This window comes from Mercenaria mercenaria, chromosome 14 (assembly GCF_021730395.1).
Source record: "Mercenaria mercenaria strain notata chromosome 14, MADL_Memer_1, whole genome shotgun sequence".
NCBI lineage: Eukaryota > Metazoa > Mollusca > Bivalvia > Venerida > Veneridae > Mercenaria > Mercenaria mercenaria.
The window spans coordinates 22,242,297-22,257,116 of NC_069374.1; the positions used below are offsets into that span (position 1 = coordinate 22,242,297).

At 36.2% G+C, this 14,820-nt stretch overlaps 1 protein-coding gene across 10 annotated transcripts in view; it reads left to right on the top strand.

The window, feature by feature from the left end:
- Positions 1-14,820, top strand: part of LOC123526554 (coiled-coil domain-containing protein 150-like) — a 60,747-nt gene that overhangs the window by 23,091 nt on the left and 22,836 nt on the right. For 8 of the 10 annotated variants that reach the window (XM_045305753.2, XM_053523043.1, XM_053523038.1 and 5 more), the window contains 3 exons: positions 8,325-8,434; positions 9,254-9,431; positions 11,900-12,061. In XM_045305753.2, coding sequence (XP_045161688.2) covers positions 8,325-8,434; positions 9,254-9,431; positions 11,900-12,061 — 450 coding nt within the window. Of the gene's footprint in view, positions 1-8,324; positions 8,435-9,253; positions 9,432-11,899; positions 12,062-12,494; positions 12,516-14,063; positions 14,085-14,820 lie in introns of all 10 variants that reach the window. The other 2 variants (XM_053523042.1, XM_053523041.1) reach the window with 2 other exon arrangements.

A 14,820-nucleotide genomic window follows, 5' to 3' on the forward strand; every position in this document is an offset into this window, starting at 1 on the left:
CTCTTAAACTATCAAAGCTATTGCTTTGAAACTTGCAACACTTGTTCACCATCATAAGCTGACCCTGTACAGCAAGCAGCGTAACTCCATCCTGATTTTTGCAATAATTATTGGCCCTTTTGGACTTAGAAAATCATTTTCTTGGTTGAGTATTATGTTTAAGTCAACTTTTCTCATAAACTATCAAAGCTATTGCTTTAAAACTTGCAACAGTTTTTCACCATCATAAGTGGACACTGTACATCAAGAAACATAACTCTATCCTGCTTTTTGCAAGAATGATGGCCCTTTTTAGACTTAGAAAATCATGGGTAGGACAATATTTCTATTACACAAAAAAAAATCAGATGAGCGTCAGCACCCGCAAGGCGGTGCTCTTGTTTGACTTAGAATTTTTGGTTAAAGTTTTTTATAATGTCAAATATCTCAGTTACTATCAAAGCTATTGACTTGAAACTGAAATAGTTGTTTACCATCAAAGTCTTCACCAGGAGAAACAATCCCCATAACTTTGATTTGAATTTGGTGGAGTTATGCCCCTTTTATACTTAGAATTTTTGGTCAAAGTTTTTGATAAAGTCAAATATCTCTGTTACTATAAAAGCTTTTGACTTGAAACTTAAAATAGTTATTTACTATCAAAGTCTACACCAGGAGAAACAATCCCCATAACTCTGATTTCAATTTTGATAGGGCTATGCCCCTTTTGTACTTAGAATTTTTGGTTAAAGTTTTTGATAAAGTCAAATATCTCTGTTACTATCAACATGATCAAAGCTTTTTACCTGAAACTTGAAGTAGATGTTTACTATCAAAGTCTTCACCAGGAAAAACAATCCCCATAACTCTGATTTGAATTTTGGTAGAGTTATGCCCCTTTTTTACTTAGAATTTTTAGCTCACCTGTCACAAAGTGACAAGGTGAGCTTTTGTGATCGCGCGGCGTCCGTCGTCCGTGCGTGCGTGCGTGCGTGCGTCCGTAAACTTTTGCTTGTGACCACTCTAGAGGTCACATTTTTCATGGGATCTTTATGAAAGTTGGTCAGAATGTTCACCTTGATGATATCTAGGTCAAGTTCGAAACTGGGTCACGTGCCATCAAAAACTAGGTCAGTAGGTCTAAAAATAGAAAAACCTTGTGACCTCTCTAGAGGCCATATATTTCACAAGATCTTCATGAAAATTGGTCAGAATGTTCACCTTGATGATATCTAGGTCAAGTTCGAAACTGGGTCACGTGGGGTCAAAAACTAGGTCAGTAGGTCTAAAAATAGAAAAACCTTGTGACCTCTCTAGAGGCCATGTTTTTCATGAGATCTTCATGAATATTGGTCAGAATGTTCACCTTGATGTTATCTAGGTCAAGTTCGAAACTGGGTCACGTGGGGTCAAAAACTAGGTCATTAGGTCTAAAAATAGAAAAACCTTGTGACCTCTCTAGAGGCCATATTTCTCAATGGATCTTCATGAAAATTGGTCAGAATGTTCAGCTTGATGATATCTAGGTCAAGTTCGAAACTGGGTCACGTGGGGGTAAAAACAAGGTCAGTAGATCTAAAAATAGAAAAACCTTGTGACCTCTCTAGAGGCCATATTTTTCATGAGATCTTCATGAATGTTGGTCAGAATGTTCACCTTGATGATATCTAGGTCAAGTTCGATACTGGGTCATGTAGGTTCAAAAACTAGGTCAGTCGGTCTAAAAATAGAAAAACCTTGTGACCTCTCTAGAGGCCATATTTCTCAATGGATCTTCATGAAAATTGGTCAGAATGTTCAGCTTGATGATATCTAGGTCAAGTTCAAAACTGGGTCACATGCGGTCAAAAACTAGGTCAGTAGGTCTAAAAATAGAAAAACCTTGTGACCTCTCTAGAGGCCATATTTTTCAATGGATCTTCATGAAAATTGGTCAGAATGTTTACCTTGATGATATCTAGATCATATTCGAAACTGGGTCACGTGGGGTTAAAAACTAGGTCAGTAGATCTAAAAATAGAAAAACCTTGTGACCTCTCTAGAGGCCATATTTTTCATGAGATCTTCATGAATATTGGTCAGAATGTTCACCTTGATGATATCTAGGTCAGGTTCGAAACTGGGTCACGTGGGGTCAAAAACTAGGTCAGTAGGTCTAAAAATAGAAAAACCTTGTGACCTCTCTAGAGGCCATATTTCTCAATGGATCTTCATGAAAATTGGTGAGAATGTTCAGCTTGATGATATCTAGGTCAGGTTCATAACTGGGTCATGTGCGGTCAAAAACTAGGTCAGTAGGTCGAAAAATAGAAAAACCTTGTGACCTCTCTAGAGGCCATATTTTTCACGAGATCTTCATGAAAATTGGTGAGAATGTTCACCTTGATGATATCTAGGTCAAATTTAAAAGTGGGTCACTTGCCTTCAAAAACTAGGTCATTAGGTCAAATGATAGGAAAACCTTGTGACCTCTCTAGAGGCCATATTTTTCAATGGATCTTCATGAAAATTGGTGAGAATGTTTAGCTTGATGATATCTAGGTCAGGTTCATAACTGGGTCATGTGCGGTCAAAAACTAGGTCAGTAGGTCGAAAAATAGAAAAACCTTGTGACCTCTCTAGAGGCCATATTTTTCACGAGATCTTCATGAAAATTGGTGAGAATGTTCACCTTGATGATATCTAGGTCAAATTTAAAAGTGGGTCACGTGCCTTCAAAAACTAGGTCATTAGGTCAAATAATAGAAAAACCTTGTGACCTCTCTAGAGGCCATATTTTTCAAATGATCTTCATGGTCAGAATTTTTTATCTTGATGATATCTAGGTCACATGTGCTCAAAAACTAGGTCAGTATGTCAAATAATAGAAATAACGATGTCATACTCAGTTCAACACCGGGTCATGTGGGGATAGGTGAGCGATTCAGGACCATCATGGTCCTCTTGTTTGTTTAAGTTTTTGATGAAGCCAAATATCTCTGTTACTATCAAAGCTTTTGACTTGAAACTTAAACTATTTATTTACTATCAAAGTGTACACCAGGAGAAACAATCCCCATAACTCTGGTTTGAATTTTAATGGAGTTATGCCCCTTTTTAACTTACATTTTTTTAGTTAAAAGTTTTATAAATGTTTTTCTGGCAAAGCTCTAATTGAGAGTCAGGCACTGAGAAAAGTCGAGCGCGCTGTCTTACGGACAGCTCTTGTTGTGTTTCTAAAAATTAGAGGTTATTTATACCGTGCACAAGTACTTTATAAAGGGATATCAGTTTTCTTGTTCTGTTGTTTTTTCTTTGGTGAGATTATAATATTCGTTTATGTCAAAATGTGAATTTATGAGATTTCGGTATTGCTTCTTGCAAGATATATACAGATATTACATGAGTGCCTTTTCATATTGAATTTATCAAAAAAAATATATTAATTGAGAAAATCTGAGGCTCTGCTGAGCATTTGGTCATTTTAATTTAACAAGTTTAATGAATTCAAAGTAGAAAGACAGAAATGTACAAATGTAATATTATGTTTAACACATGTTAGGTTTGTTTCACCGAAACATCAAATTTCATCATTCCTTATCAGGGCTTGACACATCCACTAGTCCACTCGAAATACAATCAGAAATCGGCTCCCGGTGAGTGCGATTTTTACCAAAATTACGATAAATCAGATTAAAAGGGAGTGGGAACTGGATAGCAGAAGATCTAAAATGGACGTTGATTTGTTTTACGCAACTCAAAAATTCTGTCCTGCTATGTTATGATACTGCATTGTGATTGCATTTGCTGGACACCTGATAGTTTAGATCAAAATTACAGTTTGTACCGTTTTAAACAGATTTAAAGAAAGAGGCTGTCTGTAATAATCATTTTTAGTGAACTGCAGGATGAGTAAGAAATGTAGCAGGATGAGTGAAAAGTTTAGGCAGCTCCTGCAGGATAAGTTGTTTTCAAGGAATTTGTCGAGCCCTGCTTATGTTATATACAAAATAAATTTGATTGTTGTCTCCTATACTTAAAACAATGTCACCAGTATAGCTTGTGTAATACCAAAAATATGTAATGGCTTTGTTTCACTCCCATGACATCAAATAATGTGATAAAAAGTTTTTACGTCAAGATGGGCATTTATCAACAATTTAAATGTTTATTCTGGCTTTGAATGAGTAACCTTAGAGAGTTAAGGCGAACATGGTGTAAGCAATATCAAAACTGTGAAAAAATATGAAGACAGAAGAAAAAAATCCTTGTTTTTCTAATTCATATTTCATCATAAAGAGTTATGTCATCACAGTACACATACTCCTGAATGGCTATAAATGTTTTTAGCTCACCTGTCACAAAGTGACAAGGTGAGCTTTTGTGATCGCGCGGTGTCCGTCGTCCGTTGTCCGTCCGTCCGTGCGTGCGTCCGTAAACTTTTGCTTGTGACCACTCTAGAGGTCACATTTTTCATGGGATCTTTATGAAAGTTGGTCAGAATGTTCATCTTGATGATATCTAGGTCAAGTTTGAAACTGGGTCACATCCCTTAAAAAACTAGGTCAGTAGGTCTAAAAATAGAAAAACCTTTTGACCTCTCTAGAGGCCATATATTTCACAAGATCTTCATGAAAATTGGTCAGAACGTTCACCTTGATGATATCTAGGTCAAGTTCGAAACTGGGTCACGTGCTGTCAAAAACTAGGTCAGTAGGTCAAATAATAGAAAAACCTTGTGACCTCTCTAGAGGCCATATATTTCACAATATCTTCATGAAAATTGGTCAGAATGTTCACCATGATGATATCTAGGTCAAGTGCGAAACTTGGTCACGTGCCATCAAAAACTAGGTCAGTAGGTCTAAAAATAGAAAAACCTTGTGACCTCTCTAGAGGCCATATATTTCACAAGATCTTCATTAAAATTGGTCAGACCGTTCACCTTGATGATATCTAAATCAAGTTCGAAACTGGGTCACGTGCCATCAAAAACTAGGCCAGTAGGTCAAATAATAGAAAAACCTCGTGACCTCTCTAAAGGCCATATTTTTCATGGGATCTGTATGAAAGTTGGTCTGAATGTTCATCTTGATGATATCTAAGTCAAGTTCGAAACTGGGTCACCTGCGGTCAAAAACTAGGTCAGTAGGTCTAAAAAATTTAAAAACCTTGTGACCTCTCTAGAGGCCATATATTTCATGACATCTTTATGACAATTGGTCAGAATGTTCACCTTGATGATATCTAGGTCAATTTCAAAATTGGGTCACGTGCCTTCAAAAACTAGGTCAGTAGGTCAAATAATAGAAAAACCTTGTGACCTCTCTAGAGGCCATATTTTTCATAGGATCTGTATGGAAGTTGGTCTGAATGTTCATCTTGATGATATCTAGGTCAAGTTCTAAAGTGGATCACATGCCTTCAAAAACTAGGTCAGTAGGTCAAATAATAGAAAAACCTTCTGACCTCTCTTAAGGCCATATTTTTCATCTTGATGATATCTAGGTCAAGTTCGAAACAGGGTCATGTGCGGTTAAAAACTAGGTCAGTAGGTCTAAAAGTAGAAAAACCTTGTGACCTCTCTAGAGGCCATACTTGTGAATGGATCTCCATAAAAATTGGTCAGAATGTTCACCTTGATGATACCTAGGTCAAGTTTGAAACTGGGTCACGTGCCATAAAAGACTAGGTCAGTAGGTCAAATAATAAAAAAAACCTTGTGACCTCTCTAGAGGCCAAACTTTTCATTGGATCTGTGTGAAAGTTGGTCTGAATGTTCATCTTGATGATATCTAGGTCAAGTTTGAAACTGGGTCAACTGCGGTCAAAAACTAGGTCAGTAGGTCTAAAATTATTAAAATCTTTTGACCTCTCTAGAGGCCATATTTTTCAATGGATCTTCATGAAAATTGATCTGAATGTTCACCTTGATGATATCTAGGTCAGTTTCGAAACTGGGTCACTTGCGGTCAGAAATTAGACCAGTAGGTATAAAAATAGAAAAACCTTGTGACCTCTCTAGAGGCCATATTTTTCATGAGATCTTCATGAAAATTAGTGAGAATGTTCACCTTGATGATATCTAGGTAAAGTTCAAAACAGGGTTACGTACCTTCGAAAACTAGGTCAATAGGTCAAATAATAGAAAAACCTTGTGACCTCTCTAGAGACCATATTTTTCAATGGATCTTCATGAAAATTGGTCAGAATTTTCATCTTGATAATATCTAGGTGAAGTTCAAAACTGGGTCACATGAGCTCAAAAACTAGGTCACTATGTCAAATAATAGAAAAAACGACATCATACCCAAAACTGGGTCATGTGGGAAGAGGTGAGCGATTCAGGACCATCATGGTCCTCTTGTTTGTTTTTTTCAGAGGCATTCTTAGTTTGCATTTAATGACTAAATTTATTGATTTTATGATTTTTAGTAGCTCTAGAACTATTCTGCGTTTTTTTAGCTCACCTGTCACAAAGTGACAAGGTGAGCTTTTGTGATCGCGCAGTGTCCGTCGTCCGTGAGTGCGTGCGTCCATGCGTCCATAAACTTTTGCTTGTCACCACTCTAGAGGTCACATTTTTCATGGGATCTTTATGAAAGTTGGTCAGAATGTTCATCTTGATGATATCTAGGTCAAGTTCGAAACTGGGTCACGTGCCGTCAAAAACTAGGTCAGTAGGTATAAAAATAGAAAAACCTTGTGACCTCTGTAGAGGCCATATTCAAGTCTTATGAATTGGTCAGAATATTCCTTGATGATATCTAGTCAAGTTCGAATGGGTCACGTGCTTCAAAAATAGGTCATAGGTCTAAAAAGAAAAACTTGTGACTCTTAGAGCCATATTTCACAGATCTCATGAAATTTGGTCAAAGTTCACTGAGATATCTAGGTCAAGTGAAACTGGTCACGTGCCATCAAAAACTAGTCAGTAGGTCAAATAATAGAAAAACTTTGTGACCTCTCTACAGGCCAAATTTTTCATGGGATCTGTGTGAAAGTTGGTCTGAATGTTCATCTTGATGATATCTAGGTGAAGTTCGAAACTGGGTCACATGCTATCAAAAACTAGGTCAGTAGGTCTAAAAATAGAAAAACCTTGTGACCTCTCTAGAGGCCATATATTTCATGAGATCTTCATGAAAATTGGTCAGAATGTTCACCTTGATGATACCTAGGTCAGATTCGAAAGTGGGTCACATGCCTTCAAAAACTAGGTCAGTAGGTCAAATAATAGAAAAAACCTTGTGACCTCTCTAGAGGCTATATTTTCATGGGATCTGTATGAAAGTTGGTCTGAATGTCCATCTTGATGATATCTAGGTCAAGTTCGAAAGTGGGTCATGTGCCTTCAAAAACTAGGTCAGTAGGTCAAATAATAGGAAAACCTTGTGACCTCTCTAGAGGCCATATTTGTGAATGGATCTCCATAAAAATTGGTCAGAATGTTCACCTTGATGATATCTAGGACAGGTTTGAACTGGGTCACGTGCCTTAAAAAACTAGGTCAGTAGGTCAAATAATAAAAACACCTTGTGACCTCTCTAGAGTCCATACTTTTCATGGGATCTGTATGAAAGTTGGTCTGAATGTTCATCTTGATGATATCTAGGTCAAGTTTGAAACTGGGTCAACTGCGGTCAAAAACTAGGTCAGTAGGTCTAAAATTATTAAAATCTTTTGACCTCTCTAGAGGCCATATTTTTCAATGGATCTTCATGAAAATTAATTTTAAGGTTCACCTTGATGATATCTAGGTCAGTTTCGAAACTGGGTCACGTGCGGTCAAAAACTAGGCCAGTAGGTATAAAAATAGAGAAACCTTTTGACCTCTTTAGAGGCCATATTTTTCATGAGATCTTCATGAAAATTAGTGAGAATGTTCACCTTGATGATATCTAGATAAAGTTCAAAACAGGGTCACGTACCTTCGAAAACTAGGTCAATAGGTCAAATAATAGAAAATCCTTGTGAATTCTCTAGGGACCATATTTTTCAATGGATCTTCATGAAAATTGGTCAGAATTTTTATCTTGATAATATCTAGGTTAAGTTTAAAACTGGGTCACATGAGCTCAAAAATTAGGTCACTATGTCAAATAATAGAAAAAACGACATCATACTCAAAACTGGGTCATGTGGGAAGAGGTGAGCAATTCAGGACCATCATGGTCCTCTTGTTTCCTCGCAGTAAATTGCCATGCACAGGTCTGGAATTTTTGAGGACTGGTCCTGATATCAGGCTTTTGGTTTTCGACTGATACCCAGGCCTGCATGTAAAAATACTGGATATCAAATATTTAGTCAGTATTTTAAGATTAGACATGCAAGATATTCAAATAAACATTTAACATCCATTACAGAATGAGCGTAGGAAAACAGCAGATAAAGAGGTGGTTGAAGAAGAAGCAGTGAGATTGAAAGATAGTGTGGCAGAAATTACAGAGAACAATCTGGATCTCAGGAAAAAACTGTAAGATTCCTAAAGACTGACAAAAAGTTTAGATTTCAACATATGTCTATGTTTGTGTCACAAATCATATAGGTAGCTATAAAGAGCCTGCTAATTTTTTTTAAAGATTCATTATACAACTTCCTTCTTATAGATATATACAAGCTTTAATAAGTTTTTACAAGCATGTTATCAATTTGGACTTTTAATTTTGTTGAAATAAGAAATTTTCTAAATTTGATACCATAAGGTGTGCACATACCATGCATTAACCCTTAGTCTGCTGGCAGCAAGTGATTTTGCCTTTGTGACCAGTGCAGACCAAGATCAGCCTGTAGGTCTGTGCAGGCTCATCATGGTCTGCACTGGTTGCTGTTCAATCAGTAATTTTTCATTGAACACCCCTTTAAACAATAAGTAATGCAGCCCAAATTGAATGATGGACCAGTCCATTTTAGAAATTTAGCAGGATGGAGGGTTAATGTTGTGCATTGAGATATAGTAGAACAGGAATGATAGTAAACTCAAATACAGCAAGAGTTTAGATGTACTTGATTGAATTAAGTGGTTTTCCAGGTCCAAAAGTGCCAGTTGAAGTTGAAAATATAAATATAAGATTTTAGACTTGCACTATTGAGACCATTACATATATCAGCCTTATTTATTTCACATTGATTGATGACTTTAAAGTAAGTGTTGCAGTACTAACAAAATTTTTGAAGTAACTCTTACTATCAACTTTCAATATTGATAATAATAAAAAAAATTATTGTTCCCAACTAAAACCTTAAAATATATATACTAAATAAATAAAAATATGTCTGATTTTTACAATTACAGGAAAAGGTCTGAGGAAGAGGTATCGAAACTGAGAACTAAGATGTCGAGTAAAGATGAAGAGTTTACTAAGACAGCAGACGGTCTAGAGAAGGAATTACAGTCACTACGAGAACAGTTACAGACATTGCAGAAAGACAGGGACAAAGCTCTTAAAGACAAAGAAGCATTGTTGGAAGAGGTGAAGTCCGTTGAATCCTTTCATATTCCCTTAGGGACTTTAAATGCTAATAAGTAAGGTTCTGACATTGAATCACTTGCTCCCCATCACTGTCGATATGAAACCCGACTCAGCTTTAGAATTCCTTCATGCGAGAGTCTGTCTGTTAAGCGTGTGGTAGGTCAATAGTTCTAGCCAGGTGCCAGGTCAATAGTTCTAGCCAGGTGCCAGGTCAATAGTTCTAGCCAGGTGCCAGGTCAATAGTTCTAGCCAGGTGTTTGAAATAATGCCTTGAGTTGCAAATAAGGTTTTTCCCGCCATCATTTCAGATTGAAAGTTTATGATGTAAAAAATACGTTGTGTATTTTAAAATTCAATGAAAGAACTTCAAATTCCCTTTGTATTATAAAAGTAAAGTTGATAGAATTTTATTATTTTGGAATTTGGAATACAAAATTCTGTCATTTGGAATTTAATTGTATCTGAGGACTTTCTTCTTAACCTTTAGTCAGCTGGCAGCAGGTGATTCTGCCTTTGCAACAAGTGCAGACAAACATCAACCTGCACATCTGTGCAGGCTGATCATGGTCTGCACTGTTTGCTGTTTAGTTAGTAACTCTTCAGAGATCACCCCTTTAAAAATTAGTGGTACTACCCAAATTGAATAAAGGACCTGTCCATTTTACAAATATAGCAGGGTAAAGGTTAATGCACTTGAACTGTTACTGTATCTTTATAGAGCTTTCAGAATGTGTTCACACAAATATTTCAAATATCATCTCCGTATTAGATTAAATTTAACTGTACAAATCAGACTATCTGTTAAATGCACAGACTTCAAACTGCCTGAATAAGTTTTCACTCTTTCATTGACAGTCCTATTTGTAATGGTACCTACAGCAGTGAAGTTAAGCTGTCTTTGACAGATCTTTCTCTGTCAGATATTCTCAGTTAATTTTAGGGGAATAAAAGTTTAATGAAGGTGGAGTTCTTCGCTTCAGTGTTTTTAGATTGAAGTACTATTAATATACGAGTTTGTACATATTATTATGTTCTGATTCTAAAGCTTATTTGTTATCATTGGCATAGAATGTAAGAATGATGTTATGTATCAATAAATTTAACAAGATAAAATCTGTCCCAATATTCCCCATATTCTTGTAAATCACAGAAAATTATGAAATATGTAGTGTTTTTTTCATGGAGAACCTGACCAGAAATATTAACTGTAAAATACACAATATATATTTCAACAGAAAACTTTTTTTCAAGTGAAGCTTAAAAAAATGACTTTTTAGCTCGACTATTCAAAGAATAGTAGAGCTATTGGACTCACCCATGCGTCGGCGTCCCGATTTGGTTAAGGTTTTGTATGTAAGCTGGTATCTCAGTGACCGCTTGTGGGAATGTATTGAAACTTCACACACTTATTCACTGTGATAAACTGACCTACATTGCACAGGTTCCATAACTCTATTTTGCTTTTTTACAAAATTATGCCCCTTTTTTGACTTAGAAATTCTTGGTTAAGGTTTTGTATGTAAGCTGGTATCTCAGTAACCACTTGTGGGAATGGATTGAAACTTCACACACTTATTCACTGTGATAAACTGACCTACATTGCACAGGTTCCATTACTCTATTTTGCTTTTTTACAAAATTATGCCCCTTTTTCAACTTAGAAATTCTTGGTTAAGGTTTTGTATGTAAGCTGGTTTCTCAGTAACCACTTGTGGGAATGGATTGAAACTTCACACACTTATTCACTGTGATAAACTGACCTACGTTGCACAGGTTCCATAACTCTATTTTGCTTTTCTACAAAATTATGCCCCTTTTTCGACTTAGAAATTCTTGGTTAAGGTTTTGTATGTAAGCTGGTATCTCAGTAACCACTTGTGGGAATGGATTGAAACTTCACACACTTATTCACTGTGATAGCCTGACCTACATTGCACAGGTTTCATAACTGTATTTTGCTTTTTTACAAAATTATGCCCCTTTTTCGACTTAGAAATTCTTGGTTAAGGCTTTGTATGTAAGCTGGTATCTCAGTACCCACTAATGGGAATGGATTGAAACTTAAAACACTTGTTCACTGGCATGATCTGACATGCACTGTGTAGGTCCCATAACTCTACTTTGCTTTTTTAAAAAATTATGCCCCTTTTTCGACTTAGCAGTTTTTGGTTAAGTTTTTGTATGTAAGCTTGTATTTCAGTATCCACTTATGGGAAAGGATTGAAACTTCACGCACTTGTTCACTTTATGAGCTGATAAGCACTGTGAAGGTTCCATTCCACTTTTGTATTCATTCAATTGACAAGGCTGTTGAATAGTCGAGCGTTGCTGTCCTCCGACAGCTCTTGTTGGTATACTTGTTTATTTCAACTGTTGATGTTTGATTTTAAATGAAAATTATTATCTGTTCCATGTTTATCAAACCATTGATGCTTTATTTTTATGTAATAAAATTTTATGTGTTCCAGGTTAATCAAACAGTTGATACAATGGTTGAAGAGAGAACAAAATTACAGAAGCAAGTTCAGCAGCAACAGTTAGACCTTGACAGTCACTCGAGGGCTCGGAGAAAACTGGAACATGAGAATGCTCATCTGCTTGAACGTGTGTCCGGGTTTGAAGAACAGCAGGTACGTGTAATATTTACATAACATTGAAATTATGCAGCCGTTTTCAGTAGCATAATGCAGCCATATATCTAATTTTAATGTAGTGCAGCTATATTTTTTTTTTTTACTAACAGAAAAATAACTTTTCTTTTATGATCTTAAGCTTTGCTGTACACTATTCTGTTTATGTAATGTAGGTTTTAGGTATTTGAGCATATTTAAACCATCTTTTTAAATAAGGTAGATCTGTGGTTTTGGCTAAGTTCACTTCAAGTGGAGGATTTTGAGGCAGAAAGTACATTTCGTGAGAAACATAAGAGACAGAAATGCCTAAAGTTGAACTTTTTTGTTTATTGATTATTTGAAGTTCAGCTAAGCATTGCTTTCATCTTTATTTTTTCTATCTGCAGTAATAAAAATTAATAACTAATACGATTTATTGTGACTCATTTAGCATGCACTATATATGTATCAGGTACATGAAGATGGGTATAAGATACTGTTTTGCTTACTTGTTCATGCAAATTTTCACAAATATTGATGTCTCTTACCTCTTTACTAGTTCATAGCAATTTTGATAATACATAGAGACAACGACTTCAGACTTCGGTCCTTTTAATACCAGTGTAATAGAATTTCACTAAAGCCGGTGCAAAGGCCCATAAGTGGTGATGTATTTTTCATTACCTCTTGATGAAACCAAATCTGATGTTATTTTGCTTTGTTGCATTCTATACTTTCAAAGAAGCTCCTTTAAGATTTTATTGAAAAATATATGAGCCGTGCCATGAGAAAACCAACATAGTGGCTTTGCGACCAGCATTGATCCAGACCAGCCTGCGCATCCGCGCAGTCTGGTCAGGCTCCATGCTGTTCGCTTTTAAAGCCTATTGGAATTGGAGAAACTGTTAGCAAACAGCATGGATCCTGACCAGACTGCGCGGATGCGCAGGCTGGTCTGGATCCATGCTGGTCGCAAAGCCACTATGTTGGTTTTCCCATGGCACGGCTCATATGTTGCAAGCAAACAGTGTTTTATCCTAGCTTTTATAAGATTTGTTTCAGTTATTTCCATCAAAAACTACTTGGTGTGTTTCAGTTAATGTATTTCATGTTTTTGTTCCCAGTTTTCAAAACTACATGTTTTCCTTTTCCAGTTACAGTTATTTTATTGTTAAACATATATGAGCCGTGCCATGGGAAAACCAACATAGTGGGTGTGTGACCAGCATGGATCCAGACCAGCCTGCGCATCCGCGCAGTCTGGTCAGGCTCCATGCTGTTCACTTTTAAAGGCTATTGGAATTGGAGAAACTGTTAGCGAACAGCATGGATCCTGACCAGACTGCGCGGATGCGCAGGCTGGTCTGGATCCATGCTGGTCGCACACCCACTATGTTGGTTTTCCCATGGCGCGGCTCATATAGAGTTCATTTTTGTTGAACCTGCTTGTAGTGAGCTTGACTTAGTCGTCACTTTTGGCGGGTCAGTGTATGTCCGTGCGTCCGTCTGATTTTGTCCGGACCATAGCTTTGACATGCATGGACCAATCTTGTTTATATTTGGCATGAATGTTTACCTCATTGAGAAGGAGTGTCATGAGCAAGTTCCATTTTCCTATCTCAAAAGTCAAGGTCACAGTTGGAGGTCACATGTCAAGGAGCATTTCTTCTTCATGCATGGTGAGATTTTGATGTAACTTGGCATGAATATTCACCATTATGAGACAGAGTGTTTTGCACAAGAACCAGGTCCCTAGGTCTAAGGTCAAGGTCACCCTTGACAGTTGGCGGACTCAACATTCTGCCCGTGGGCATACTTGTTTAACCTTTCAGCCCACAAAATGTAAAGTCATAATTTTAACATCAAATTAAAACTATGAAAGAAGAATAGATATTCCTTAAAGTAAGAGAAACATCATTCTCACTATAGATAGTGCCTTCACTAAATGATCTAAGGTTTGGAAAGTCTACCAGACAGTTACTTAACAATACTAAGACGTGGATTTTATTTTTACCTTTAGGCTAGATTAACAGTTCACATGGTATGAGTGCTTTTCTGTATAAAGCATGGTGCAAAATATGTATCTCAGGTTTTGATAAAAGTAATTGATATGAAAACTGTAAAACCTGGAAAGAAGTTTTTAAATTCATTTAACTTATTAATAAATAAAGTCTGGCATGAGAAAGGTAGCCTCTGGATTTATATGTCAAATTTTCACTAATTTAGCAGTGATGTAATGTCATAATATTGTGATGTCATAAAAATGTGAGATTATTCACAGTTTAAGCTAGGCCTTGAAAATATTATCAACCTGTTCAAATGATAATTGATATTTTTTTTTACAAATAAACTTCCAGTTGTTGGAATTAATATTAAAATAATTGTTACCTTCTACATGTTTTATGTTCTGTGAAAATTTATCAACCTGGAAAAGTTAATATCAATCTCTGGTTATGCCACCCAGGCTTTATCATTTTTTCTATGGTCAATAAATCTTCATAAATTTCACATACAGTTACTTACAGTTGAAAGTACTTTGTTATGAATTTGGAAATTTTGACAATAATTTGAAGGGGTGCCTCTCAAGCTAAATAAAATTTGAATATTACTTTGCAGTTTTCATATCATAGTTCTTGGTCTGTTGCGAGATCCCATTGAAGCTTTGTTATGAAGTTGAATACATAGAACAGAACTGTTATGCCGTTTATAGACTGCATGTTTTGGAAGCTGACAGAAGTTGCTTTTTGTTTAAACAAGATATACTTCTAATGAACTGT